Here is a 27,226-nt window from a genome sequence, read left to right on the forward strand (position 1 = left end):
ACCTTAGCCATCACAGCCAGCGTTACTCTTGCCTCACAAACTCAGCATTCATTACTACCAGATGCGCATCGTTAATGCACAAAATAATTGGATGGTAGATTTTTTTACTATTGTTGTAAATGTGAAATATCGGGTAATGAGGGAGTCGGTAAGTGAGGAGTAGGTATATTGTTACTAACTAAAGTCCATAGGTTCCATTAAGGTTTGCTCTTTGTATTGTACAATTCTTTGGGTTTTGACAGATATCATGTATATGCTATTACAGTATCAGATAGAATAGTTTCAGTCCCCTGAAAGTCTGCTATGCTACACCTCTTCATGCTTACTCCCTCCCCTGATCCTCAGGCAACCACTGATCTTTTTAACTATCTCTATAGTTTTACCTTTCCAGAATGTCATAATTGGAATCATACAGTATGTCATCAGGGCACAGTAGATTTTTTCACCTACCGGTCTGCATTTTATGTTTATGCGTGCTTTTCTTTCTGTTTATTCTGCTTGGGATTTGCTAGGCTTGTTGAATTTTTAAATTTATCTTTTTTTTTTTTTTTTTTAACCAGATTTGGGGAAAATCTGGCTAATTATTCCTTCAGCTTTTTTTCTGCTCCATTTTCTCTCCTAATGAGATTCCAGTCACACATATTTTAGACCATTTGATGTTATCCCACAGATCTCTGAGGCTCTATTATTTTTTCCAGTTTTTTTTTTTCTTCAGAGTAAACGCTTTCCATTTACCTATCTTCAGGTTCACTGACTTGTTTGTCATCTCCAATATACTGCTGAGTCCATCCAGTAAATTTTAAAATTTCAGATCTTTTATTTTTATTTTTAAATTTTCCATTTGGTCCTTTTTTATAGCTTCTAATTTCTCTGAGATTTCCTATTTCTTATTTTGAGCAGATTTTCTTTTACATCATTGAGCGTAATTATAACAATTACTTTAAAATTAATCTTTGTGAATTTTAATATCTGATAAGTTGCATTTTCCTGTGTCTTTGTCTAGTAATTTTGGATTATATCTTGGACATTTTAAATGATATATTGTAGAGACTCAATTCTATTACATTCTTCTGAAAAGTACTGTTTTTTTTTTGTTTGTATGTTTCATCTGATCATTAACTTGGCCAGAGTCAAATTCCATACTCTCTCTTTTCTCTGGTGGGCAGCAGATGAAATCTCTGTTCTGTTCTTTTAGCTTTTTTTCACTTCAGTTGCCCCACCAGTTACTGCCCCATTTTTTATTTCCTTCATAGCAAAACTCTTTGAAAGTATTTGTCTATATTCACTGTCTCCAATTCCTATCCTCCCATTTGCTGTTAGACACACTACGGTCAGCCTTTGCTACCCTAGCCCCGTCTTACTGAAACTGCTCTCATCGTGTCACCAATGACCTTCACATTGCTAAATCCAGTAGTCAGTCTGAGACCTCATCTTACTTCACCTAGCATTTGATACAGATAATCACTCCCTCTTCCTTAATACCCCTCTTTCAGTTAGCTTTCAAGGATATCATATACTTTAGGTTTTTATTTCTGTCTCACTATTTACCCCTTCTCAATCTTATGTCCTGATTTTTTTTTTCCCGGCCTCATAATTTTGGAGTGCCTCAGGGTTAATCCTTGGACCCCTTCTCTGTCTACGCTCACTCCCTTTGTGAGCAAATTTAGTTTCATATGCTGATGAGTCACAGATTTCTATTTCCAACCCCCACCTCTCTCCCAAACTCTAGTCTCTTTAACTGCCTACTCAGTATTTGTATTTGGATGTCTGTGAGAAATCTCAAAGTTAACATGTCCAAAAGATCTCCTTATCTCATCCCCAACCCTCAAAATGCTCTACCTACGTGCCTTTACTAGATCATTTCATGGTATCTTCTCCTAATAGTTGCTTAGGCCAAGAATCTTTACTCTTTTCTTTCTCATACCCCATATCCAATCCGTCAGGAGATTCTATTTACTTTCAAAACATACCCAGAATCTGATTGCTTCTCCCTTACTAGATTACTTTCACCCTCATCAAAATTATCATCTCCATGTTTCTATCTCTGCCTGTCAGCATACCAGCTGAGGTCAGATCATGTCATTCTTTTGTTTAAAACTTTATCCCTGCTTCACTGAACAAAAGCTAAAGACCTTACGGTGGCTTACAAGACCCTACCTTATCTGCTGCCTATTATCTCTTAAATAAATTCGTATTTCATTTTCGTCTTGCTTGCTTACTCTGCTCTAACCACCTTCTCTTAAGGTTTTTGCTTCTATTCTTTTCCTTTGCCCAGAATGCTCTTCCCCAAGACCCCACTTCTAATAATCACCCTCTTCAAGTCTTTGGTCTAATTTACTTCTCAGGAACTCACCCTGACCACCCATTTAATACTGCAGTTTGCCTACTCTTCCGCTGTTACTGTCAATCCCCTCCCTTAACTGATGTATTCTTTAACATGGTTGTGACCTTCCAATATAATACATGATGTATTTTTTTACTGTTTATTATCTGTTTTCCTTATTAACTAAGGAAAGATTCTTAATCTGTCTTTTTCACTGATTTATCCCAAGCACCTAGAACATAATAGTTCCCAATAATTATTTGTTGAATCAATTACATTTACCTGCAACTTTGATAATTTCATTATACAAAATTTACTTGTATATACTTTTCTACAGCAGTAGAATTTTTATTGCTTTAATTGTGCTTTAAGTGAAAGTTTACAGTTCAGGTCAGTTCCTCATACAAAAATTTATACACACATTGCTATGTGACCCTAGCTGCTTTCCCTATAATGTGACAGCACACTCCTCCTTTCCATCCCCGATTTCCCGTGTCCATTCAACCAGCTCCTGTCCCTTTTTGCCTTCTCATCTCACCTCCGGACAGGAGCTGCCCATTTAGTGTCATGTATCTACTTGAGCTAAGAAGCACTCTCTTCACAAGTATCATTTTATGTCCCATAGTCCACTCTAACCTTTGTTGAAGAGTTGACTTCGGGAATGGGTTCAGCTCTGAGCTAACAGAGTCCGGGGGCCATGTCTTCTGGGGTCCCTCCAGTCTCAGTCAGACCATTAAGTCTGGTCTTTTTACTAGAATTTAAGTTCTGCATCCTGCTTTTCTCCTGCTCCATCAGGGACTCTCTGTTGTGTTCCCTGTTAGGGCAGTCATTGGGCACCATCTAGTTCTTCTGGTCTCAGGCTGGAGTCTGTGGTTTATGTGGCCCTTTCTGTCTCTTGGGCTAGTATTTTCCTTGTGTCTTTGGTGTTCTTCATTCTCCTTTACTCCAGGTGGGTTGGGACCAATTGATGTATCTTAGATGGCCACTTGCTAGCTTTTAACACCCGAGAAGCCACTCACCGAAGTGGGATGCAGAACATTTTCTTAAAATACTTTGTTATGGCACTTGACCTAGATGTCCCCTGAAACCATGGTCCCTGGACTCCCGCCCCTGCTACTCTGACCTTCAAAGTGTTTGGTTGTATTCAAGAAACTTCTTAGCTTTTGGTTTAGTCCAGTTGTGCTGACTTGCCCTGTATCATGTGTTGTCCTTTTCTTCTCCTAATATAGTTCTTACCTACTATCTAGTTAGTGAATACCCTTCTCCCTCTCTTCCCGCCCTTGTACCCATCAAATAATGTTTTCTTCTGTGTTTAAACCTTTTCTTGAGTTTGTATAATAGTGGTCTTATACAGTATTTGTCCCTTTGCAACCGACTAATTTCACTCACCATAATGCCTTCCAGATTCATCCATGTTATGAGATGTTTCGGGGATTCATCATTGTTCTTTATCATTCTGTAGTATTATATTGTGTGACTATACCATAATTTATCTGTTCGCCCATTGATGGGCACCTAGGTTGTTTCCATCTTTTTGCTATCGTGAACAGTGCTGTAATGAACATGGGTGTGCATATATCTATTTGTGTGACGGCTCTTATTTCTCTAGGATACATTCCAAGGAGTGCGATTCCTGGATCCTATGGTACTTCTGTTTCTAGCTTTTTAAGGAAGTGCCAAATCAATTTCCAAAGTGGTTGTACCATTTTACATTCCCACCAGCAGTGTATAAGTGTTCTAGTCTCTCCACAGCCTCTGCAACATTTAGTATTTTGTGTTTTTTGGATTAATGCTGGACTTGTTGCGGTGAGATGGTATCTCATTGTAGTTTTATTTGTATTTCTCTAATGGCTGATGATAGTGAGCATTTTCTCATCTGTCTGTTAGCCGCCTGAATGTCTTCTTTGGTGAAGTGACTGTTCATATCCTTTGCCCATTTTTTAATTGGGTTGTCTTTTTGTTGTTGAGGTTTTGCAGTGTCTTGTAGATTTTAGAGATTAGATGCTGATTGGAATTGGGGTAGCCAAAAAATTTTTTCCCAGTCTGTAGATTGTCTTTTTACTCTTTTGGTGAAGTCTTTTGATTTTGTTTGATTTTTAAGAGCTCCCAGTCATCTAGTTTCTCTTCTGTGTGCATTGTTAGTAATGTTGTATATTCTGTTTATGCCATGTATTAGGGATCCTACTGTTGTCCCTATTTTTTCTTCCATGATCTTTATTATTTTAGATTTTATATTTAGGCCTTTGATCCATTTTGAGTTAGTTTTTGTGCATGGTATGAGGTATGGGTCTTATTTCAGTTTTTTGCAGATGGATATCCAGTTATGCCAGCACTGTTTGTTAAAGAGACTATCTTTTCCCCAGCTAACGAACTTTGGGCCTTTGTCATAGGTGCTCATAGGTGGATGTATCTACGTCTGGATTCTCAATTCTGTTCCATTGGTCTATGTATCTGTTGTTGTACCTGTACCAGGCTGTTTTGACTACCGTGGCAGTATGATAGGTTCTGAAATCAGGTAGTGTGAGTCCTCCCACTTAGTTCTTCTTGAATAATGCTTCACTTATCTGGGGCCTCTTCTCTTTCCATGGGAAGCTGGTGATTTGCTTCTCCATCTCTTTAAAAAATGCTGTTGGAATTTGGATCAGGATTGTGTTGTATGTGTAGATTGCTTTGAGTAAAATTGACATTTTCACAATATTGAGTCTTCTGTCCATGAGCAAGGTATATTTTAGCACTTATTGAGGTCTCTTTTGGTTTCTTGCAGTAGTGTCTTGTAGTTTTCATTGTATAGGTCTTTTAAGTCTTTGGTTAGATTTATTCCTAAGTATTTTATCTTCTTGGGGGCTATTGTAAATGATATTGATTTGGTGATTTTCTCTTCAAAATTCTCTTTGTTGGTGTAGAGGAATCCAGCTGATTTTTGTATGTTTATCTTGTATCCTTATACTTTGCTGAAATCTTCTGTTAGTTCCAGTAGTTTTCTTGTAGATTCTTTGGGGTTTTCTGTGTATAAGATCGTATTGTCTGCAAATAGAGATACTTCTGCTTCTTCCTTACCAATTTGGATGCCCTGTATTTCTTTTTCTAGCCTAATTGCTCTGGCTAGGACCTCCAGCACTATGTTGAGTAAGAATGGTGATAAAGGGCATCCTTGTCTGGTTCTCTTTCTCAAGGGGAATGATTTTAGACTGTCTCCATTTAGGATGATGTTGGCTGTTGGTTTTGTATAAATGCTGTTTATTATGTTGAGGAATTTCCCTTCTATTCCTATTCTGCTGAGAGTTTTTATGATGAATGGGTGTTGGACTTTGTCAAATGCCTTTTCTGCATCAATCGTTAAGATCATGTGGTTCTTGTCTTTTGTTTTATTTATGTGATGGATTAGATTGATTGTTTTTCTAATGTTGAACCATCCCTGCATACGTGGTATGAATCGCAGTTGGTCATGATGAATTATTTTTTTGATATTTATGTTGAATTCTATTGGCTAGAATTTTGCTGAGGATTTTTGCGTCTATGTTCATGAGGGACATTGGTCTGTAATTTTCTCTTTTTTTGGTGTCTTTACCTGGTTTTGGTGTCACGGTTTTGCTGGCTTCAATGAGTTTGGGAGTATTCCATCCTTTCCTGTGTTCTGAAATACCTTTAGTAGTAGTGGTATTAACTCTTCTCTGAAAGTTTCATAGAATTCTCCAGTGAAACCGTCTGGGCCAGGACTTTTTTTTGTTGGGAGTTTTTTAATTACCTTTTCTATCTCTTCTTTTGTTTTAGGTTTATTTATTTGTTCTACCTGTGTTTGTGTTAGTTTAGGTAGATAGTATGTTTCTAGAAATTTTTCCATTTCCTCTAGGTTTTCAAATTTGTTAGAGTACATTTTTCATAGTATTCTGTTATGATTCTTTTCATTTTAGTTGGGTCTGCTGTGATATCGCCCATCTCATTTCTTATTTGGGTTATTTGCTTCTTCTCCTGTTTTTCTTTTGTGAGTTTGGCCAGTGGTTTATCAATTTTGTTGATCTTTTCAAAGAACCAGCTTTTGGTCTTGTTAACTCTTCCAGTTGTTTTTCTATTCTCTATTTCATTTAATTCTGCCTAATTCTTAGTATTTCCTTTCTTCTGGCTTCGGAGGGCTTCTTTGGCTGTTGTCTTTCTGCTTATTCGAGTTGGATGGTTAATGTTTTGAATTTTGTCCCTTTCTTCTTTCTGGATGTGTGCAATTTATTGCTATAAATTGACCTCTGAGCACTGCTTTTGCTGTGTCCCAAAGGTTCTGGTAGGATGTGTTTTCATTCTCATTTGATTCTATGAGTTTCTTTATTCCATCCTTACTTTCTTCCATAAGTCAGTAATTTTTGAGCAAGGGGTTGTTCAGTTTCCATGTGTTTGATTTTTTTTCCTTGGCTTTTCTTTTATTGATTTCCACTTTTATGGTTTTATGGTCAGAAAAGATGCTTTGTAATATTTCAGTGCTTTGGATTCTGTTAAGACTTGCCCTGTGGCCTAATATGTGGTTTATTCTAGAGAACGTTCCTTGTGCGTTGGAAAAGAAAGTATACTTGGGTGCTCTTGGGTTGAGTGTTCGGTATATGTCTGTGGGTCAAGTTAGTTGATTGTGGCATTTAAATCTTCCATGTCTTTTTTGAGCTTCTTTCTGGATGTTCTGTCTTTCACTGAAAAGTGGTGTATTGAAGTCTCCTTCTATTATTGTGAAGCCATCTATCTCTCTTTTCAGTGCTGTTTGAGTTTGTCTTATGTACTTTTTAGCCGTGTCGTTGGGTGCATAAATATTTATTATGGTTGTATCCTCCTGGTGTAGTGACCCTTTAATCATTATATAGTGTCCTTCGTTATTCGTTGTGGTGGATTTTACTTTAAAGTCTGTTTTGTCAGAGATTAATCTCACTCCTGCTCTTTCTGAGTGTTGTTTGCTTGATATATTTTTTCCATCCTTTGAGTTTTAGTTTGTTTGTGTCTTTAAGGTGTGTCTCTTGTAGGCTGCAAATATATAGTTCGTGTTTTTTTATCCATTCTGCTACTCTCTGTCTCTTTATTGGTGCATTTAGTCCATTTACAGCAATAAAAATTTTGATTCCAGTGTATCCATGTTAGCTTCTACTAGAAATAGTTAGAAAAAGGGAGCAGGCAGAGGAGGAATAGAAATTTCTTTTCAGTGTTGTCTCAGTAGACAATGTAAACCGAGGTCCCAGCACTGTTCTCTCAGTTCTTCAGTGTAGCAGGAGAAGAGGATTAGCGTAGGATAATCATATAGAACTTGACTTTGCAGTCAGGTTACATGGTTCTTACTACCAACTAGCTTTATGAGTTTGAGCAAGTTCCCAAAACCCTATGAGGCTCAGTTTACTCAACTGTAAAATGACAGTAATAGTTGTATGTACCTCCTAGTGTTGTTGTGGCAGTTAAATGAGAATCTATATGACAAGTTTAGAATAGTTTCTGGCACATAGTAAGTTTTCAGTGCAGTTTAGCTACTATTATTGAAAGGGACTTGGAACCTCAGCAGGACACAGGATGAATGAAAAACTAAGTCATGAAATCAGAATAGCATTGATTATTTAGCTGGAGGATCAACTCCAGGGTAAAATACTTCAGAAGGAAAACCAGTTTAGAAGTATCACTTTTGAAAGCTTAGGGGATGGGAAGGAATGACCCTTAAAAATTTCTTGAGCAAGAAGTGGTAAACAGAAATTCATTGTACAATATTTTTTACTATGAATTTTTGTGTAAAAATTAGAGTTCTCTTTAGAGTTTTTTCCTCTCTAATCTTATTTTAATGAGCATAAATAACATTCTCTTGAACTTGTTTTTCTTTCTTGTTTTATAATACTGTTTTCAGTGGATGTTTACACAGCAAATTAGGTTCCCATTTAACAGTTTCTATACAGATTATTCAGTGACATTAGTTACATTTTTCACACTGCATTAACATTCTCATTATTTTTGCTCTGGTTGTTCCATTTCCATTAGTCTAGTTTCTCTGCCCTCTTCCCCCTAGTTTCTCATCTTTGCTTTAGAGTTCATGTTGATTGTTTGATCTCATATAGATGATTTTTTAAAGGAGCACAGTACTCATGGGTGATACTGTTTATTTTATTAGCCAATCTGTTATTTATCTCAACAATGATCTCCAGGAGTAGTTTCAGTTCAGAGTTTAAAGGGTATCTCAGGGTGGTATTCTTGGGGGTTCCTCTGGCCTCAACCAGTTCAGCAAGTCTAGACATTTTAAGAATTTGAATTTATTCTACATTTTTTTCCTATACTGTCAGGGTCCACCTGTCGTGTCCCTGAACAGAACTGTCGGTAGTGTTAGCTGGGTACCATTTAGTTCTTCCGGTCTTTGCGAAGATGAGGCTGTGGTTCATGTAGGCTCCTAGTCCTGTAGACTAGTTTCTTCTTTGAGTCTTTGGTTTCCTTCCCTCTCTCTTGCTCAAGACAAGTGGAGACCAACAATTTTATCTTAGATGGCCACTTGCAAGCTTTTAAGACCCCAGACACTACTTACCAAACCAGGATGTAGAACATAAACTTGGTAAACTATATTATGCCAGTTGACCTAGTTGTCCCACATGACTTTGATCCTAAGCCTTCAAACCCAGAAAAGCAATCCCATGAGGTGTTTGGTTATCTCTAAGAAGTATCCGTAACTGTGCCCCCTACTTGCTTTTCCCTTGAGTTCTTCTTATGTTACCCAACCCTGGATTCAAAGACCGCATGGGTTTTATAGGAATATTATTTTCGTGGTTGAGTCTAGAGTAATGTATCTTTTCATAGAAAGAAATTTGTTTAATTTCAATTTCATGCACGTTTTAAAAATATTCTAATATAGTATCTTGTTCTGACACCTTTTACTTATTTTTTAATTTGAGCTAAAGGTGACTTGATGGGGTAGACTAGCAAAAAATCTATGCAAACCTGAGACATAGCCAGATACACTATTCTAGGGTCTTCTGTTAAGGTAACAAGCTTAAGCATAGACTGTGTTGTGAATATTTTCTTTGCAAAAAGCAGAAGTGTGTATGTGGAAGCTGGCAGAAGGGCAGGGAAATCCTGAGAATAATTTTTCATTTTTCTCCTTATTTGGGTGAGTCAGGGGGGTAGGTGGTATGGGGAGTTGGGGGACATAGGAGGCAAGAAAGTTAAGGTAGAGTGAAAAATTTGAACAACTTTTTGCTGTTCAGTGTTTTGTGTTGGAAACTTGTATCTTAATAAACTAAGTTTATTCTGTCTTTTGCATTCATGGCATTAAAAATAATAGCAAAATAATAATAATAGTAGCTATCACTAATTTGAGGCCTTGTTGTGATCAGCTGTCTACTAACCACTGTCAATGATAATAAACAGCATTCTCATTTTATAGATGAGGAAAGGGAGATTTCAAAGATGTACAATAGTAGATTTTACAGTATATTGTGGGGAACAAGATTCATACCTAAGCCTTCTAAGAGTCTCAGCCAGGGCTCTTTTTATAGAAACATGCTACTTTTATCTTTCTTTCTGTAAGAATATTTTTAGGATTTACTTAAAAGAAATAAAGCATAATTTAAAATTTTAACCCCTTTAGCCTGAAAGGGAAGCGGTGCTATAGAGCAAATTTTAAAAATAAGCTGTTTATTGCCATCAGTATAGGAAAACAATTATAGAATTTTTTTAAAAAAAAAAAAACAGCACATTTTAAAATTGATTCTTTTTCCTTTCACTAAAATTATCTGATGGCTCAGTAACTCCTTTTTACCCTGGAAGCATTTCCATCTGTGAGAATTGTTCTATTAAGATGGCACCATATTAGATAAGAAACATTTAAAATTAGTGAGGAAAGAAAGATTGCTTTCTTAGATTTAAATTTTCAGATACCATTTACTAAAAGAACGACCAGATTTTTCTAACAAAACAAAGTGAACAAAAGATCAACTAAGCATTCTAAGAACTATAGAATTATGAAATTTTTAGAACCAAAGAGACTACAGGATATTTATAATCTTTTATAAAATTATTATTTTATAAATGAAGAAGCTAATGTCTGAAAGACTAAGTGATGTGGCCAAGGTCATGTAGACAAATTATTAGTATAACCATAACTGGAATCCTGTACCTCTTACTCGTAATTTGCTGTGTGTGTGTATATATGTGTGTGCTTGTACGCGCCACGCATGTGCACTGTGTTCTAAACCACTATGCCTCTTGAGGTAAAAATACCAAAATGCTTTCTATACCAGAGCTCTTTTGCTAAATCAGGAGGCAGATGATACTAGGTTGTTCCCCTGTTCCTGATGCTAAGTGTGGTCACTTGGTTAAAGTGGTGACCACTGGATTTCTACGTTGTAAAAGTAGAGTTTTTTCTTCGCAGTTAGCAAGTGGTATGTTGGCGACTTTTAAATATTCGATTCCTCAGCAATCTTTTAACTAATGGTTTTAGCATCCATTGATGATTCTTGCCTGTATCAGTTGAGTTCATAAGATATTTTCAGTAGTAATTTATCTTACAAGTTTTTCTTCTTTTCTTGTGCATTTGTATTTCTTACACTGAAAATGTTAATTGGAGTAACTTATTTGCTTTACCTTCATAAAAAATTTAAAAAATATTGGTATTACATTTGATAAAACTTTTCAGTGGAGTTTAAGATTTCATGGAACTTCTTTTTTTGAACATGTTGCAGTTAAGATTGTAAAATTAGTACTATCTTCAAAAGTTACTTGGAATAATTCTTTTTTCATTGTAGTTATGTTACCATTTGACATATAGTTAGGTTAATTTGTTTCCATTTATTTTCAATTTAGGGACTGGGTTTTTTTTTAATATGTAAATTATATGGTACAAAAGTCAAGATCGTATACCATATAATTTACTGGGCACCCCTACCCACCCCACCCCATCCAAATAGATAAGTGTTATTGGTTTCTGGTTCATGTTTCCAGTGTTTCTTTTTATGAAAATAATAAAATACTCATATATTTTTAAACCCCTGGTTTATTTAAAAAATCAGCATGCTATATACATTGTTCTATACTTTTTCGTTTTAACAGTATATCCTGGAGATCATTCCACATCAGTACTTAGAGACCTTCCTCATTCTTTTTTTAATAGCTACATAGTACTTCACTGTTTGCATGAGTTATGGTCTGTTCAACCAGTCTTCTATTAGACATTTGGAGTTTTTCCAGTCATTTGCTATTCCACTTAATGCTGCAGTGTAGAACCTTATGCATGTGTTGTTTTGTTTTGTTTTTTGTTTTTATCTTAGCGTAGATTCCTGCTAGTAAAATCACTGGGACATGTTGTAAATACTTATGTAATTTTGTTACATTTGCCAAATTCTCTTCCATAAAGATTGTAACCATAGAGGTTAGCAGTGTATGAGAAAATCTGTTTCTCCACAGGCTTGCCAAAATAGCATGTTGTCAAACTTAAGGATCTGATAGGCAGGGCAATGGTGTGTCAGGGTAGTTTTTAATCCCCTAATAAATAATTTCAAGCACTTTTCCATAAGTTTGAGAATGAATTTTCTTTCCCTTTCCATGAATTGCCCGTTCATGTCTTTTGCCTATTTCTCACTTTGGCTTTAGCCTTTTCCTCTCAATATTTAGGAGCTAGCTCTTTATGTATTTGAGAAATTAACCATTTGAGATGTAAGTTACAAATACTTTCTCCCGTTTTGTCATTTTTCTTTTGACTTAAAATTGTGGCTTTGTTTTTTGTTACCTTTTTTTTAATGTATTAAAATTTATCAAATTTATTTTTCCTTTAAAGCTTCTGGATTTTGGATCCTAGTAGAAAGGCTTTCTCCACTCCCAGGTTGTAAAGGAATTTCCATATTTTATTCTAGTACTTAATATGGTTTCATTTTACTACATTTAGATCTCTGATTCATATACCACATTTTATTCTTGTGTACTCTGGTGTATAATGTAAAGTATGAATCGAATTTAATTTTTTTCCAAATGACCATCTGCTTGCCCAACACCATTTATTAAAAACTCTAAACATTTCCCCCAGTGATTTGAGATGTCACGTTTATTATAAACCAGATTACATTTGGACCTCTTTCTGGTTTTTATATTCCGTTCCATTGATCTTTACATTACTCTTGTGCAGTATCACACATTGTTTTCAATATGTAGACTTTATAATATGTTTTAATATCTGGTAGGACTACCTTGCCTTCCCAGTTACTCCTCTTTTTGCAGGTTTTGGATATTTCTACTCGTTTATTTTTCATGTAAACTTCATATTCAACTTGTCTAGCTCTGAGAGAAAATTATTACTATTTTTATTGGTCAAAACTGATTCAAAATTGACATCTTTATGATGTCAAGTCACATTATTCAAGAACATGGACTCTGTTTCCATTTATTCAAGTCTGTTTTTTGCCTTTTAAGAGTGCTTTTTAAAAGGCTGCTTATTACAGAAAATTTCAAACATAAACATGAATAAAAAGAATAGTATAATGAACTCCAATATATTATTACCCAGCTTCAGCAATTAACAGCATTTTTCATAGCTGGGGTTCTTGACATACAAGCTGGGTATAGTTCTTGGCTATTTTTATCTGACTTCGAAAGACAGTATTGCTCTGGTTACTATTACTCAGATCAGAGATTTTTTTCCCCCTAGGTGAGCTGTATTGGTTATACAGTATATCATGTCTATGATAATTTTTTTTTTAAAGAGTAGCTATTGCTGATTTTTTAATTGTTCCAGATAGCAATTAACTAATGCTTCAGAGCATAATTTATTTCTTTTTATTGTGCTTTTGGTGAAAGTTTACAGCTCAATTTAATTTCTCATACAAAAATTTATACACGTATTGTTTTGTGACATTAGTTGCAGTCCCCACAATGTGACAGTACACTCCCGCTTTCCACCCAGGTTCCCTGTGTCCATTCGGCCAGTTACTGTCCCTTCCTTCAGACAGGAGCCATCCGTTTGGTCTCGTGTATCTGGTTGAACTAAAAAGCACACTCTTCACATGTATTATTTTTTGTTTTATAGTCCTGTCTAATCTTTGTCTGAAGAGTGGGCTTTGGGAATGGTTTCAATTCTGCATTAACAGTGCATCCAGGGGCCATAGTTTTGAGGGTTCCTCCAGTCTCTGTCTGACCGTTAAGTCTGGTCTTTTTACGTGAATTTGAGTTCTGCTCCACACTTTCCTCCCGCTCCATATGGGACTCTGTTGTGTTCCCTGTCAGGGCAGTCATTGGTGGTAGCTGGGTACCATCTAGTTCTTCTGGTCTCAGGCTGGTGGAGTCTCTGGTTCTTGTGGTCCTTTTGTCTCTTGGGCTAATATTTTCCTTGTGTCTTTGGTTTTCTTCTTTCTCCTTTGCTCCAAGTGGGATGGGACTAATTGATGGATCTTAGATGGCTGTCAGAGCATAATTTATAACAAAAACAAAAAATTTAAGACCTATTTCCTATCAAAGTGTAATTTTTACAAATATATAATGAATATATGTCAAAGATTTTAATTCAGCTCATTAATAAAGGAATCAGTACGATGGTAAAACTGGTTCTAAGTATTTGAGAAAGTTGGATTTAGATAGTCTTTTTTAAAAAAAATGTTAGAGTAACATTTCTGAGCTAGATATAAAACTGGTTAATGTCCTGTAGGTAACCTTTGGGTTATCTTTTCTATTGGACAGAAATCATTTGCGTATCTACTGGACACAAATCTACAGTTAACATGTAACTTCACAGAGTCTGAGTCCCTAATTCATAGTAAGTAGCTAAGTCAAAAATGGTTATTCACCTAAAAAGTTAAATAATCCTTGGGTCAGCCTCTTAAACCAAAGCCAGCCAACTAAAGACTGTGGGCCATGTCTGGCCTGCCACCTGTTTTTGTAACACAGCCACATTCATTTATTTACTTATTGCCTATGGCTGCTTTTGTGCTAGAATGACAGAGTTGAATAGTTTTAACAGAGACTGCTGCCCCCACAAAGTCTAACACATACATTGCTTCAGGATGATATTGGAAGGACATGTTGCCACTATCTTGGTCTTACTTCCAAATTTGGGGTAATTTTTCTTAAGAACCCAAATGAACATTGAAATGATAAAACCTGCTCTGCCCTGTATTTCTGTACATAATAAATCTCTTAGCACACCCATGCTTCCTTTCCCTGTCTGTCTTTTCACTTTATTTGTGTATATCTTTCTCTTTGGTGTAACTGCCCTTCTAGTTTTCACTATACGTTTTCCTACAGTTCTCCTTTTTCTTCCTGCTCTGTATTTCACTCTGTTTTCTTCTCCTTCTTATACTGGCAATAATATGGAATGTTAATATATTTTACATATTTATTACACTGGTAAAGTTTTATATTCTCTGTTCTCAATTTTTAATTTAGGTCAGTTTAAACTTTTATGTGTTTGCCTCAAAATAAAATCAAAATACCAATTTGAGTTACCAAAATTTCTGTGGTTTCTATTGATCTTTTCTCTGCCACTTTCCCCTCCCTCCCCATGAGTAGTAGCTTTTCATTGAAGAAAACTTCTCTGTACTGTTTTAATTAAGGTAGAGGAGTAGGAAAATCATGAAGGTAAGAGGACTTTCTTAGTCCTAAACTTTATGTATTAGAACATTTTAAAACATATTTTGATGTGTAGCTTTACGTAAGAAACCTTGAAGGACACCATAAAGTAACCCGAAAGATACAGAACAGTTAGTTTTTTAATTCACCCTTACTAAATATTGGTAATTGGATATTTGATGATACAGTCTGAGGATCATGAATAACATTGCCCAACTGGAGTCCTGTCCTATTTTCCTAAGGTTTTTTAAATTTAAACATATGTTTTTATGTTTAGAGAAGGTTACATTTAGTGTAGTTATTCAAAATAATACCTTTTTATTCTTACATCCTATGTGAAATCAGAAATAGAGCTGAATTTTAAAGATAAAGAATTTTACCACTTAATAAACGATTTTTTTTTTTTTTTTTTAATCTTTAAGATAAAGCAAAAGGAGAGAAAGAATAATACTGATACTTTATATGAAGTTGTATGCTTGGAAAGTGAATCAGAGAGAGAGAGGAGGAAAACTACAGCCAGTCCCTCAATTCGCCTGCCACAGTCTGGATCTCAGAGCTCAATGATACCTTCTCCTCCAGAAGATGATGAAGAGGAAGGTAAATTGTAGAGAGAGCTTAATTTGTATTTTGGGATGGAGGACCATGTAGACTCTTAAAATTTTATCAGGGAATTGATAATGTGTCATGGTATTTGAAATTCTTTCAATAAATACTAATGAAAATCTACTGTATACAAGGAGCTGTGGTGGATTCACAAGTGATTAACATTGGACTTTCCTCAAATACTTGTAACCAAGTTGGAAAAATTTATAATTTGTGCTTTTTTTATTTTATTTTTTTGTATCAGTCAAGTACTAGCTTGGTATATTAGCATATTTTTTAGAGCAAATTTGACACAACTTACAAAATTAATGTTCACATCTCAGTTGATTCATTTGGCAGAAACAAGTTCACTTGCCAAAATGTGTGCTTCCACGCTTGATCCTTTCACCAAACATATCTGTGTGTGTGTTTGTGTGTATATATGTGTGTATATATATGTGTGTGTGTGTGTTTATTTTTAATCTTGTTCTCACATTGGTAAACATTAAGAATCAACAAGTTTTTTCTTTCTCTTTTTTTTTTTTTTAATGGCTATTTTTTGATGTCTGTCATTCTCTGTTAAAATGTACTATAGAGAAGTGAGAAATGGAGAGAAGGGGCCCAGGAAAAGTGAAACTTAGAGAGTTATTTTCTAATTTGTAATTTAATACCAGGACTTTATTTTTTAATGGAAAAAACTTTGTAAAAGCTGATTGTGATAGAAGGTCACATGTGGTAAATTTATTATGTGAGGTTCTCAAGAAGTGTCCTGGAAATTCATAGAGGAGAATTCATTTTTCATTGTGGGGACTGTGAGGAGGCACATCATGAAAAATAGTTTTTGAGCTAGGACTTTAAAGTGCAAGGAAAATTCAGTAGGCAGATGTGCTGGTTGGGGTATTTCTGAGCAAAGAAATAACAGAGGCTCGGAGGTGGCAGGAATGACTGATTTCGCTAAAAGAAAGAAATACTCATGATTATATGTACTTTTTTCAAGTTTAGAGCAAGCACTGACTTTCCAGTTCCTATTGTTCCCTAGAACTCCGAGTTTCCCTGTGACTAATCAAGTCAGGGTCATATACTAGTAATATTGATGGCCACCAATTACTAGATGCTTAATATATGCTAGGTACTGTGCGAAGCACATTGTATATCTTATATGACAGTCCTGAAAAATAAGATTTATTATTATCCTCCACTTGCGTATAAAGGCGCAGAGTCTCAGAAGAGTGAAATAATTGCCCAAGGTTACATAGCTAGAAAATGGCAAAGTCAAGATTTGAATCCAGGTCTGTGAATCCATAGTGTGAGCTCTATTCTATTATTATCTCTGTGCATTTAATTCACATAAAGCATTTTGAAATACAGAGAAAGCAGATGTACATTTTTGGAGAAGTCAGAGATGCAGTTTAAAGATATCCTACAGAATCAATTTAAGTCAGGTATTAAAGCTGAGAAAGATGGAATTGATGGCCCTGAGATCATAGTTTGTTTCCCACTGTTTGAGATTGTCTGCTTAGTAACTAGTATTCTTGAGACTCACAGTTTCCCTTTCAGGTCACCACTTGTTAAGGCAAAATGAGTAAAAGTTTACATAACTCTCCTCCCTTAAATTCAACAATAAAATCAAAAAGAAGCAAAAATTGAGAAAGTCTATTTATAATGAAACCAGATAATGCTCAAATCTCCATACTATAGATTTTGAAGACTATCTACCATTTACAAAGAAATTTGAACCCAAGTAACTGATAAAATTAGGACTGATAACTAGCTCCTCTAATCTGTAGGCATAGATTTTTTAAAATTTAAGTGAGGTGGTTCATAAGACCTCTACTGACAGTCCTTAACTAGGGAGAGATGAGGACTAGTAGCAACGGATATTCCATGGGAGAATCAAGGAGCACTGGAACACACCTCTAAAAGAAGAGAGTGTGGTTTTGCCCCACATTGTTTCCCTAGTGTATAGCACAATACCTCGTATCTAGTAGGTGCTCAGTAAATGTTGCTGGATGGTTGTTAATCCTCCTAGGGTCCAGTTCCATAGTGAAGAGGTAATGGCAGGAGAATGGGACTGAAAGAGGGACTGTGTAGCCTGCCATCTTTTAATACTCTAAAATCTAGTGTTCAAACCTGGAAAACCTATCCCAGTGGGATCTGTTTCCTCCCTGGGAAGAAATGGCTACAATCCTATAGAGAAGCTTCTTACTCGTGGGACATCTGTGCCAACGGTAGAGATGGGAAGTGTTTAGAAGCAACATTCTAAAACTAAGACTCCTGCTTCTACCCCTGCCTTAAGCAGATCAGGTTCTAAAGAGATTTCAAACTACTTAGCCAGATTTGTGAAAGCATTTAAAACAGTAAAAGGGAATTTTATAAGATAGGTCTTCCTAATCTTTTTGAAGGAAGTACCATCCTTTCTAAATCATAGTACATTTTATAGCCTTCTTTCTCCCAAAGAGTTGTATGTGATATGTTGATATTTTAATGAGAAAAGAGTGACTTCAGGGATTAGAAACGAGGGCCAGTTCTGACAAGATAGTGAAGTTAGAGAAGTTCATCTTAGTGCCCTTGAACCTTTGTCTTTACCCTGTTACTCCATACACAGAGTATTTCTCGGTTACACTCAGTCCATCCTCTTCCCTGTATCACGGTCAAAACTGATGATAATGTCCAAGGCATTATAATGTGGAGAAGTTTAATAATAAGTATCATGGCTTTCTTAGCCTTTAAAATCAGTGCTGTCAGATGATTACTATCTCTAGTAGGGATATACATTCATGAATGTAATCATCAGAGGGTCTAGACTTTATTTAGGCAGGTTGAGAAATCAAAAATAATCAAAAACTAGAAAGTATTGGTGAGGGCACATGGAAGCAGATACTCTTGTACAGTTAGTAGATATATAAATTGGTAAAGTCTTTTTGGAAGGCAGTTTGTCAGTAAGTTTCAAAAGCCTGTAAAGTATACTTTTTTTTTTTTTTTTAAACCCAAGAAGTCCACTTCTGGGCATATACCCAATTGAAGTGATGACATATGTTTGCAAAAATGTCACTACAAGGGTGTAAAGATGTTCATACCCATATTGTTTGTAGAAAAACCTTAAACACTTCCTGAGTGTCCAACAAAAGGGAAGATGTCTTAGTCTGTATTCTTTTTTCTTTCCACTTTAATTACGCTTTTCAATCCCTTTCACCTCCCTTTATCAATTTTACATTTTTGACTTTTTTGACATCTTATAATCTTCAAATTCTTTGAATTCACTTTTCTTTAATTACTTGAATTAAGTTTGAAATAATTCATTTTGGTCCTTTTTAGTGTTTTTGTGCTTTTTATTATAAATTATGTATGCCATTATGAAAAATCTAGAAAGTCATAAAAACATAAAGGAGGAGAGAAAAAAAATTAATCATACCTCCATCACTTGGAAGCAGTAATTGTTAATATCTTAACCTAGTTGCTTCCAATCTGTTTTCTATTTTATAACAAAGAGTAGATCAAAATGTAGATTCAGCTCTTGATATTTTTATTTTACACATGATATTTTGCCGTATTATTTTATAAACATGTTAGCATGCATTACATTGCATGCATGTGTCATAATTTATTCAGCAGTTCTCTTGTTGGACGCTGAGGTGATTTGTAATTTATTTTAGCTGTTACACATAAGACTTCTATATATTTTCACACATAAAGCTGTTTGCTTTGGAAAAGGAGAGAGAACATGCCATATTTTGAATCCAGTAAGTTCATAATTAAATGGCTCTTTTCTGCGTTTGACATAACATGGACCTGTATAGAAAGCAAAAGAGAACTGGAGAGATTACAACAATATTCGATGTAGGACCATTTTTATTTTCTTTGTATAAATACCTGTATATTAAGAGAAGTTATGGCTTTATGCTCCCAGTCAAGTTATTCAAATTTGACTCTTACATTCCCGTATCATTCTTCTAGCTTAGCATAGCCACCTGTTATCCTCTTTTGTGTGTTTTGTTTACTAAAGATAATGATGAACCTCTTTTGAGTGGATCTGGTGATGTATCCAAAGAATGTGCAGAAAAAATTCTTGAAACCTGGGGAGAACTGCTGTCAAAATGGTAAGTTATAATAGAATATAATTTCTCCTTTTCATCTACAAATTTCATCTTGTAAGCAGGGACTCTTACTAACCATAATAGAACCAGTAATAGAAACCTAAGTATGAGGTTCACAATCTAGGGTGTTTCTGTTTTTTGAGGTTCATAGTTGTGGTACTGGAGAACTGAAATCAGTTTTCAGAATATCAGAAACCGTGCAAAACCTAATAAATTCTCATTGCTGGAGAAAGTATCCAAATGTGGAATTCATGGAGGGAATAAATAAGAAAAGAGGTCCTTCATATTGAAGAGGAGTTCCTTGGTGGCACAGTTAAGCACTTGGCTGCTAATAGAAAGGTTGGCGGTTCGAGTTTACCCAGAGACTCCTCAGAATAAAAGCCTGGTAATCTACTTCCGAAAAATCAGCCATTGAAAACCCTATAGAGCACAGTTCTCCTCTGACACACGAGATCACCGTGAGTCGGAATCAACTCGACAGCAGCTGGTTTTGGGTTTTATATTGAAGAGGTTAGGAACCACTGACTGCCCAGTGTTAAGACAATAGAGAATAATCAGAGAAGTTTAAAGGATGTTCTCATAATACATAGGACTACAGTAGAGACATCATGCAGTGTTTCTCCTTATCTGCATTTATGTACCTAGAGTGACAGAGCAGAGTTTCACAAGCACAGTATAAATTACTGGTTGTACCAGTTGTTTTTCCTGCTAACACTTGTAAAATTCAGCAGTTTCTATCAGCTCAGAGACGGTTTGACAATAATGTTAAGAAGCACTGTACTATTGGCTGTATAAAAAGAATACACTATCGTCAGTATTTGTTAATGTAACCAGAGACACTCTGGTAAGACACATTGGTGAGACATTTATATAGTTTCCCTTCCTCCCTGTAAAGGATGCCAGTATATGCTGAAAAAAGCTGAGCTTGAAAGTGATCTGAACATGCCTCTATTTCTGACTTTCTGGTTATTAGGGTTGTGATATAAACTCCCCATGGGCCTGTTACTTTGGGGTTTGATTTTCCTCTGAAGTTTGAACTGTTGAATCCTTTCACTCTATTCTTAATAAAACTGTGTCTCAGCAATTTACAAGATTCTTTCATGCCCATAAGGGATAAGACTACAAGTGGACTTTATCTGCTTCTAGCACTCTCACAACGCTTTACACTCTTGACAAAACACTCTCCACATTGGAAAATGTCAAATGTGTACAGGAGAAGAAAGCAATCCAAGCATGGTTTGTCTCTCCACAAGTGATTTTAATAAATGAATTCTGCAAAGGCCCCCAGGGGAGTAGTTCTCATATATTTTAATATTTCTTTAGCAATCAGGAGACAAACCTGCTGATGCTCTGGTCACAGTTATATTTGCAGATCAGTGAATTTGTAGTGTTTGGGCTGCTGCTGACAGGAATTTTATCTTAATAAAATGGTTTCTGCTTTAAAACAGAAATGTAATTGAGCCTTGACACGCTTACATAACAGCATATTAATAATCATTTAGCTAAAGCATTTAGACTCTAGAATTAAATTTTTTTAGATTAACCAACCAGCATTTTATGCAGTGACTTGGAATTTGTTTTTTCAGTTCGTTATTCACTTAATTAAGTCATGTCCTCCCACTCCCTCAAATACATTAACTGGGTTTCCGTCTCTCTTAATTGTCTTCAGGGGGTTTCAAACTGTTTTCTGATGGTTTTAGTCATGTCTTCAGATGATATTATAATCTCTCTTTTTCAGTTTATTTCATCACTTTTTTTTTCATCATTATTATATGTGTTCTGTAGATAGGAAGCATTGCAATATCATGGCATTTTAAAACCTGGTAGACCTGGCTTCAAATTCTGTCTCTACTGTTTCTCTGCTTTATGGTGTCGAGCAAATCCCTTAACTCTTCTGAGTCTGTTTGTTCATATAGAAAATAGATGTCACAGTTGTAGTGATAGTAGTAAGAACTCATGAATTACCGTATGCCAGTCACTGCCCTAAAGTTAAGTACACTGTCTCAACTACAGTGATCTTATGAGCTGGCATCCATTTTACAGATGAGAAAACTGGTCAGAGGTTAAATGAGCCATTCTAGTTAGTAAATGACAGAGCCAGTATTTTTAACCTAGTCAAATCTGATCCCGAAGCTGGTATCCTTTTTTTTTTTTTTAATTGTTGTAGTTTAGATGAGGTTTACATTTCAAGTTAGTCTCCCATACAAAAATTTATACATACATTGTTAATGTGACCCTAATTGCTCTCCCCATACTGTGACAGCACACTCCTCTTTTCCACCCCTGATTCCCCATGTCCATTCAACCAGCTCCTAACCCTCTCTGCCTTCCCATCTTACCTCGGGATAGAAGCTGCCCATTTAGTCTCATGTATCTACTTGAACTAAGAGGCACACTCTCCATGAGTATCCCTTTATGTCCCACAGTCTAGTCCAATCCCTGTCTGAAGAGGTGGCATCAGAAATTGTTTTAGTTCTGGGCTGATAGAGAATCCGGGGACCATGCTTTCCAGGGTTCCTCCAGTCTCGTTCAGACCCTTAAGTCTGGTCTTCTTACTAGAATTTTAGTTCTCCACCCCACCTTTCTCCTGCTCCATCCAGGACTCTCTATTGTGTTCCCTGTCAGGGCAGTGATTGGTGGTAGCCGGGCACCATCTAGTTCTTCTGGTCTCAGGCTGATGAAGTCTTTGGTTTATGTGGCCCTTTCTGTCTTTTGAGCCAATACTTTCCTTGTGACTTTGGTGTTCTTCACCAAAGCTGGTATTCTTAACTCTACATTAGATTTTAGCGGCCATATCAGTAACAGTATCATTGAGCTCTAATTCTCCAAGTTTGTGTGACTCTTCTTAGAGTATGACAGAATTAATATTATGTAGTTCTTCTGAATATAATTTTACCAACATAAACAAGCTAAGAGTTGGCAAGTTTTTCTGAAAAGTTTTAAATAGTAAATATTTTAGGCTTTGCGGGCCAGTAGTCTCTGTCGCAGCCACTCGATTCTGCTATTATAGTGCAACAGCAACGATAGACAGTAAACACAAGCATGCCTGTATTTCAGTAAGTTTATTTACAAAAATAGGTGGTGTGCCAGATTTGACCCACAGGTAATAGTTTGCTAACCTGTGAATTAAGTAACAGAAATACTTTTGTTCTTTCTGCTCCCAACTCTAACTTACATGTATGCGTTTTTTCTAAGCAAAGACAAAACTGTATTGAATTGTATATAGCTCTGCCATCAGGGTACGAGCATCACAAAATTATTCATTTTTAAATGTATTTTGAATTATTCTCCTAGAAATCTGGAGAGATTTTGAGAAAAGTCTTGGACCTTTTATAATTTGATAGTGGTCATTTGGTATCAGTAACTTCTGCTTAAATCTGATAGTCACAGGAGCTTTTCCATTTCAGGATTCTACTTTATTAATTCAATAATGGTGGCTCTCAAATCTTAAAACAACTGTCATATAACAGATGGTGTATTCATTTGTCTTCAAGTTTAAAGACTACTTCAGTCATTTAATTAACATTCATAAACTTCACTCCATCTGTAAAACTGGAAATACTACCACCTACCTCAGACGATTATGGTGAGGATCAAATGAGATATTGTAATGCAAAAGCATTTTGTAAATTTATACCAGCATTGCAAGATAAGATTTATTTTCCCCATTTATAGATGAGATAAATGAAGCTCAAAGACTTTAGTAACTTGTTTTGATGTTATAGTAGTACAATAGAAACTTTCTTACCCACTGCATTCATTCAGAAAAGTCAATTGAAGTATCACTGAAAATGCTTAAAACAGACCTCAATATTGTATTTTAACTTAGAACATATGTATACTTAACTCATTTGTCAATTTTGATGTAGGGCCAAGCCTTTGCATTTGATGATGTATCCACTGATTGGCATTTGATTTGTATTTCCTACATAAACTGCAGCCGTATGGTTTGGTTCCTATAGTGTGCAGTGTTGCTTTTTCTTTTTTCTTTTTTTTTTTTTAAGTAGAACAGTGATTTAAAGATACTCAGGAAGCAGATTGACTACAGAATCCGTGTAGATTTTTACTGTTTAGTTGCTGTCAAGTTAGTTGCCATCGATTCCATCTCATGGCGACGCCATGTGTACAGAGTAGAACTGCTCTATGGGGTTTTCAAGGCTGTGAACTTTTGGAAGCAGATCACCAGCCCTGTCTTCCGAAGCACCTTTGGTTGGGTTTGAACCGCCAACCTTTCAGTGAGTAGTCCAGCGCTTAACAGTTTGCACCACCCAGGGACTCTATAACTATCTTGACTGCATCTAATCCACTGTTGTCATTGTTAGGTGCCGTCAAGTTGGTTCTGACTCGTAGCGACTCTACAGGACAGAGTAGAACTGCCCCATATGGTTTCCAGGGAGCGGCTGGTGGGTTTGCACTGCCGGCCTTTTCGTTAGCAGCCAAGCTCCCAACCACTACACCACCCGAGCTCCTCTAATCCACTAGCACTTTCTTTCTCTTTATTAGTGTGTCACTTTATCAAGTCTTTCTAAGCCATTTAGTTTAGTTTTCATAAAAATAACACTTCAGAGAATCTTTCTTTTATGTATTTAAGGGCTTTGGCTTTATTTTCAGGCATCTCAATTTAAGCGTGAGACCAAAGCAGTTGTCATCTTTAGTAAGAAGCGGTGTCCCTGAAGCTCTTCGAGGAGAAGTCTGGCAGCTGCTAGCAGGCTGTCACAACAATGACCACCTGGTAGAAAAATACCGAATTCTCATCACAAAGGTAAGGGAATAATAAATCAGTTTTACCATGAATACTTTTAGAGATTTATAATGAAAATATTGGTGTGGTTATTTGATTTTCAAGAGTTTTTTATAATTGTTTTTCTAATGTAATAATAGAACTGTTATACTTTGGGTCCAGTGTTGTTTTTAGCATTGGCACAAAGGAGAAGGCATAAGGCTTTCTTCCTTTTACAGCTTCACTGCAAAGGCAAAGGATGTCCTCTAGCCCATTGTGTATCTAAAGTCTTCTTGGCCGTAATTACATTTTTTGTCAGATTAAATTGTGCTATGTGATGTATAAAACCTCTCTTTTGTTTATTTTGATCCATTTCACATTTTACAGAAGTATGGTCTTGGTAGGGAAGGCCTAGTTCTAGTTTCTGCAACTGGAAGAAAATGATTCTGTAATCCTAAACCAATTCTCTTTTAGTCTCTTCCTCTAAAGTGAAAAATGCTCATTTTTACAGTATCCCTCTCTCAAGTTCACACATTCCTCAAGAATTTGCAAGTGAATCAATAAAAACTGTTTCTTGTACAAGCATCCAAGGATTTAAACTAGTTTTCTGCAGGTTGTAGGCAATGCTTTGTGCCTTTGTGCCCATGTTACTGGTTTTTGTTTTTTCAATATTCTTTTTTTTTTTTTTGGTGGTGGTGGTAAATACATAAGTAACAAAACATTTGCCATTTTAACAGTCTTCACATGTACAATTCAGTGACATTATGTTTATCATGTTGTTGAGCTATCACCATTATCCATTTCCAGATATTTCCATCACTCTTTACAGAAGCTCAGTGTCCCCTAAGCAATGAGTCCCCCCTTTCCCCTCCCTCCTACCCACCACTGGTAACCACTAATGAACTTTGGTCTCTATACATTTGTCTATTCTAGATATTTTATGTAAGTGGTATCATATAACCTTTGTCCTTTTGTGACTGACTTATTTCATTCAGCTTAATGCTTTCAAGGTTCATCCATGAACATGTATCAGGACTTCATTTCTCTTTATGGCTGAGTAATACTCCATTGTATGTATATACCATATTTTATCTATTCATCAGTTGATAGACATTTAATTTGTTTGCACCTTTTAGCTGTTTTTGAATAGTACTGCAGTGAGCATTGGTGTATATTTCCAACATTCTTGAAGTGTTTATCCTTAGGAAGCAGTTTCTCCAGTGGTATGCAAATCCCAAACCTGGATTATGAATGGATTAGTCAGAACCCTTAGTAATGTTTGAGATTTTCAAGGTGATAAAAAGGTGGAACTTCTTTAAGAAATGTTAAAACCTAGTAGAAGATGAATAGTATCTCTATAAAACTGTTACTAAAAAACACCTTATAGGGGAGGAACAGTGTTTGACCATGAAATGGAACCTTTCCTCATAGAAAATGATTATTTGCTTTAGATATTAGTATTCCTTCTGATCGTCTTATTTCCAGATATTATTTTTGATTGTTTTAAGAAGTAATATTCTGAATCCCTCCAGGTTGTTGATGTAATTGTTTAACCAGCGTTTATTGATTGCCCACTATAATAACAGCTATAATGCTGGAACTAGGAGGCCAAATACAAAAACAGTTAACTGTCATGATAGAATGTGTCTGAAACAGCACAGTAGGAGCCATAAAACGAAGTGGTTGATTCTGCCTGGGAAACAGGTGACTCTTTACCAGGAATATAACATTTGAGATGGATTCCAGAAAAGAGCTCCCCAGGCATGTAAGGATGGGAAAAGCATTATAGTCGTAGTATGAACAGAGGCATCCAAGAGTGAGACTGTGTAACACATATAGTTAGCAAGGGTACACTTAGTTGATTATTTTCTTTTGTTGGCAACTCATATTTGGGATGTGTAATTCTTAGTTGTAATGTTGTCTTTCTCATTCCTCTTTTGAAGTTCTTTGAAATGTTTGACCAAAAATGATTCAAGAGTTTAGAGCTTTAAACTAAATATTTTGGTGGCTATTCATACAGATAATTTAAAGAGGTAGAGTCTCTGTGTTTGATTGTATTCTACTTTTCTGGTGCCGTGAAAATGCTGACATCTGCTTCTAGAATAGGAACTCAGTAGTCATATGATGTGTAAAAGATTAGCTGTGAACAAAATCTAGTATGTTTGATTAATTTTTTACATATGCTGGTGTCATGTTCTTTATATTTCACATTAAGCTTTTATTATTATGCAAATGTTTAATACTTAGAGTTTTTTTTTTTTATGGATATATATTACTTTAAAGTGCTGACCAGTAATAATTGGTGTTTTTGTTTTTACTACAGTTTTACCCACTATAAGTCAGTATTTCTTTTCTTTTCTGTTTTCCTAGAAATAATAGCTACAGTTGTATGGGAATGGTAATTGATACTTTTCAACTTACTCTAAAATTTTTTTGAGGGCAAAACTGCATTTTTTATGTTTTAGATTTATTTTTCAGTGAACTGTATTTTACGTAGGGTAAAATAAACAACCTTTAAGTGTACAGCTTGATGACATTTTACATATAAATATATCACTGCAACCACCACTGAGTAAGAACATATCCATCACCCCAGAAAGTTGTCTCTTGTCCCTTTCTAGTCATAACCATCCCTCTTCCACCCCAGGGTAACTGCTGTTCTTACTTCTTTCTCCATAACTAATTAGTTTTAATTTTTCTTGAACTTCATTTAAATGGATTTATACAGTGTACACTTGTTGGCATCTGACTATTTTTGCTCATTTATTTTAGGTGTATACCCCCCCAAAAAAAAAAAAATTTCTGTTGAGTTGATTCCAACTCATAATGACTCGATAGGACAGAGTAGAACTGCCCCATAGGGTTTCCAAGGAGCAACTGGTGAATTCACACTGCCAACCTTTCGGTTAGCAGCCAAACTCTTAACCACTGCGTGGTAGTTTTTTTTTTTTTTTTTTTTTTTAATTG

At 35.7% G+C, this 27,226-nt stretch overlaps 1 protein-coding gene across 15 annotated transcripts in view; it reads left to right on the forward strand.

Moving 5' to 3' along the window:
* RABGAP1 (RAB GTPase activating protein 1) overlaps positions 1–27,226 on the forward strand; it is a 204,403-nt gene that overhangs the window by 71,992 nt on the left and 105,185 nt on the right. For all 15 annotated transcript variants that reach the window (XR_002823991.1, XM_023730701.1, XM_023730709.1 and 12 more), the window contains 3 exons: positions 15,286–15,460; positions 19,449–19,542; positions 24,151–24,301. Coding sequence is in view for 14 of the 15 variants with exons in the window: in XM_023730701.1 (XP_023586469.1) it covers positions 15,286–15,460; positions 19,449–19,542; positions 24,151–24,301 (420 nt within the window). In the remaining variant the exon portion in view is untranslated. The remainder of the gene's footprint in view (positions 1–15,285; positions 15,461–19,448; positions 19,543–24,150; positions 24,302–27,226) is intronic.

This window comes from Trichechus manatus, unplaced genomic scaffold (assembly GCF_000243295.1).
Source record: "Trichechus manatus latirostris isolate Lorelei unplaced genomic scaffold, TriManLat1.0 scaffold00038, whole genome shotgun sequence".
Taxonomy (NCBI): domain Eukaryota; kingdom Metazoa; phylum Chordata; class Mammalia; order Sirenia; family Trichechidae; genus Trichechus; species Trichechus manatus.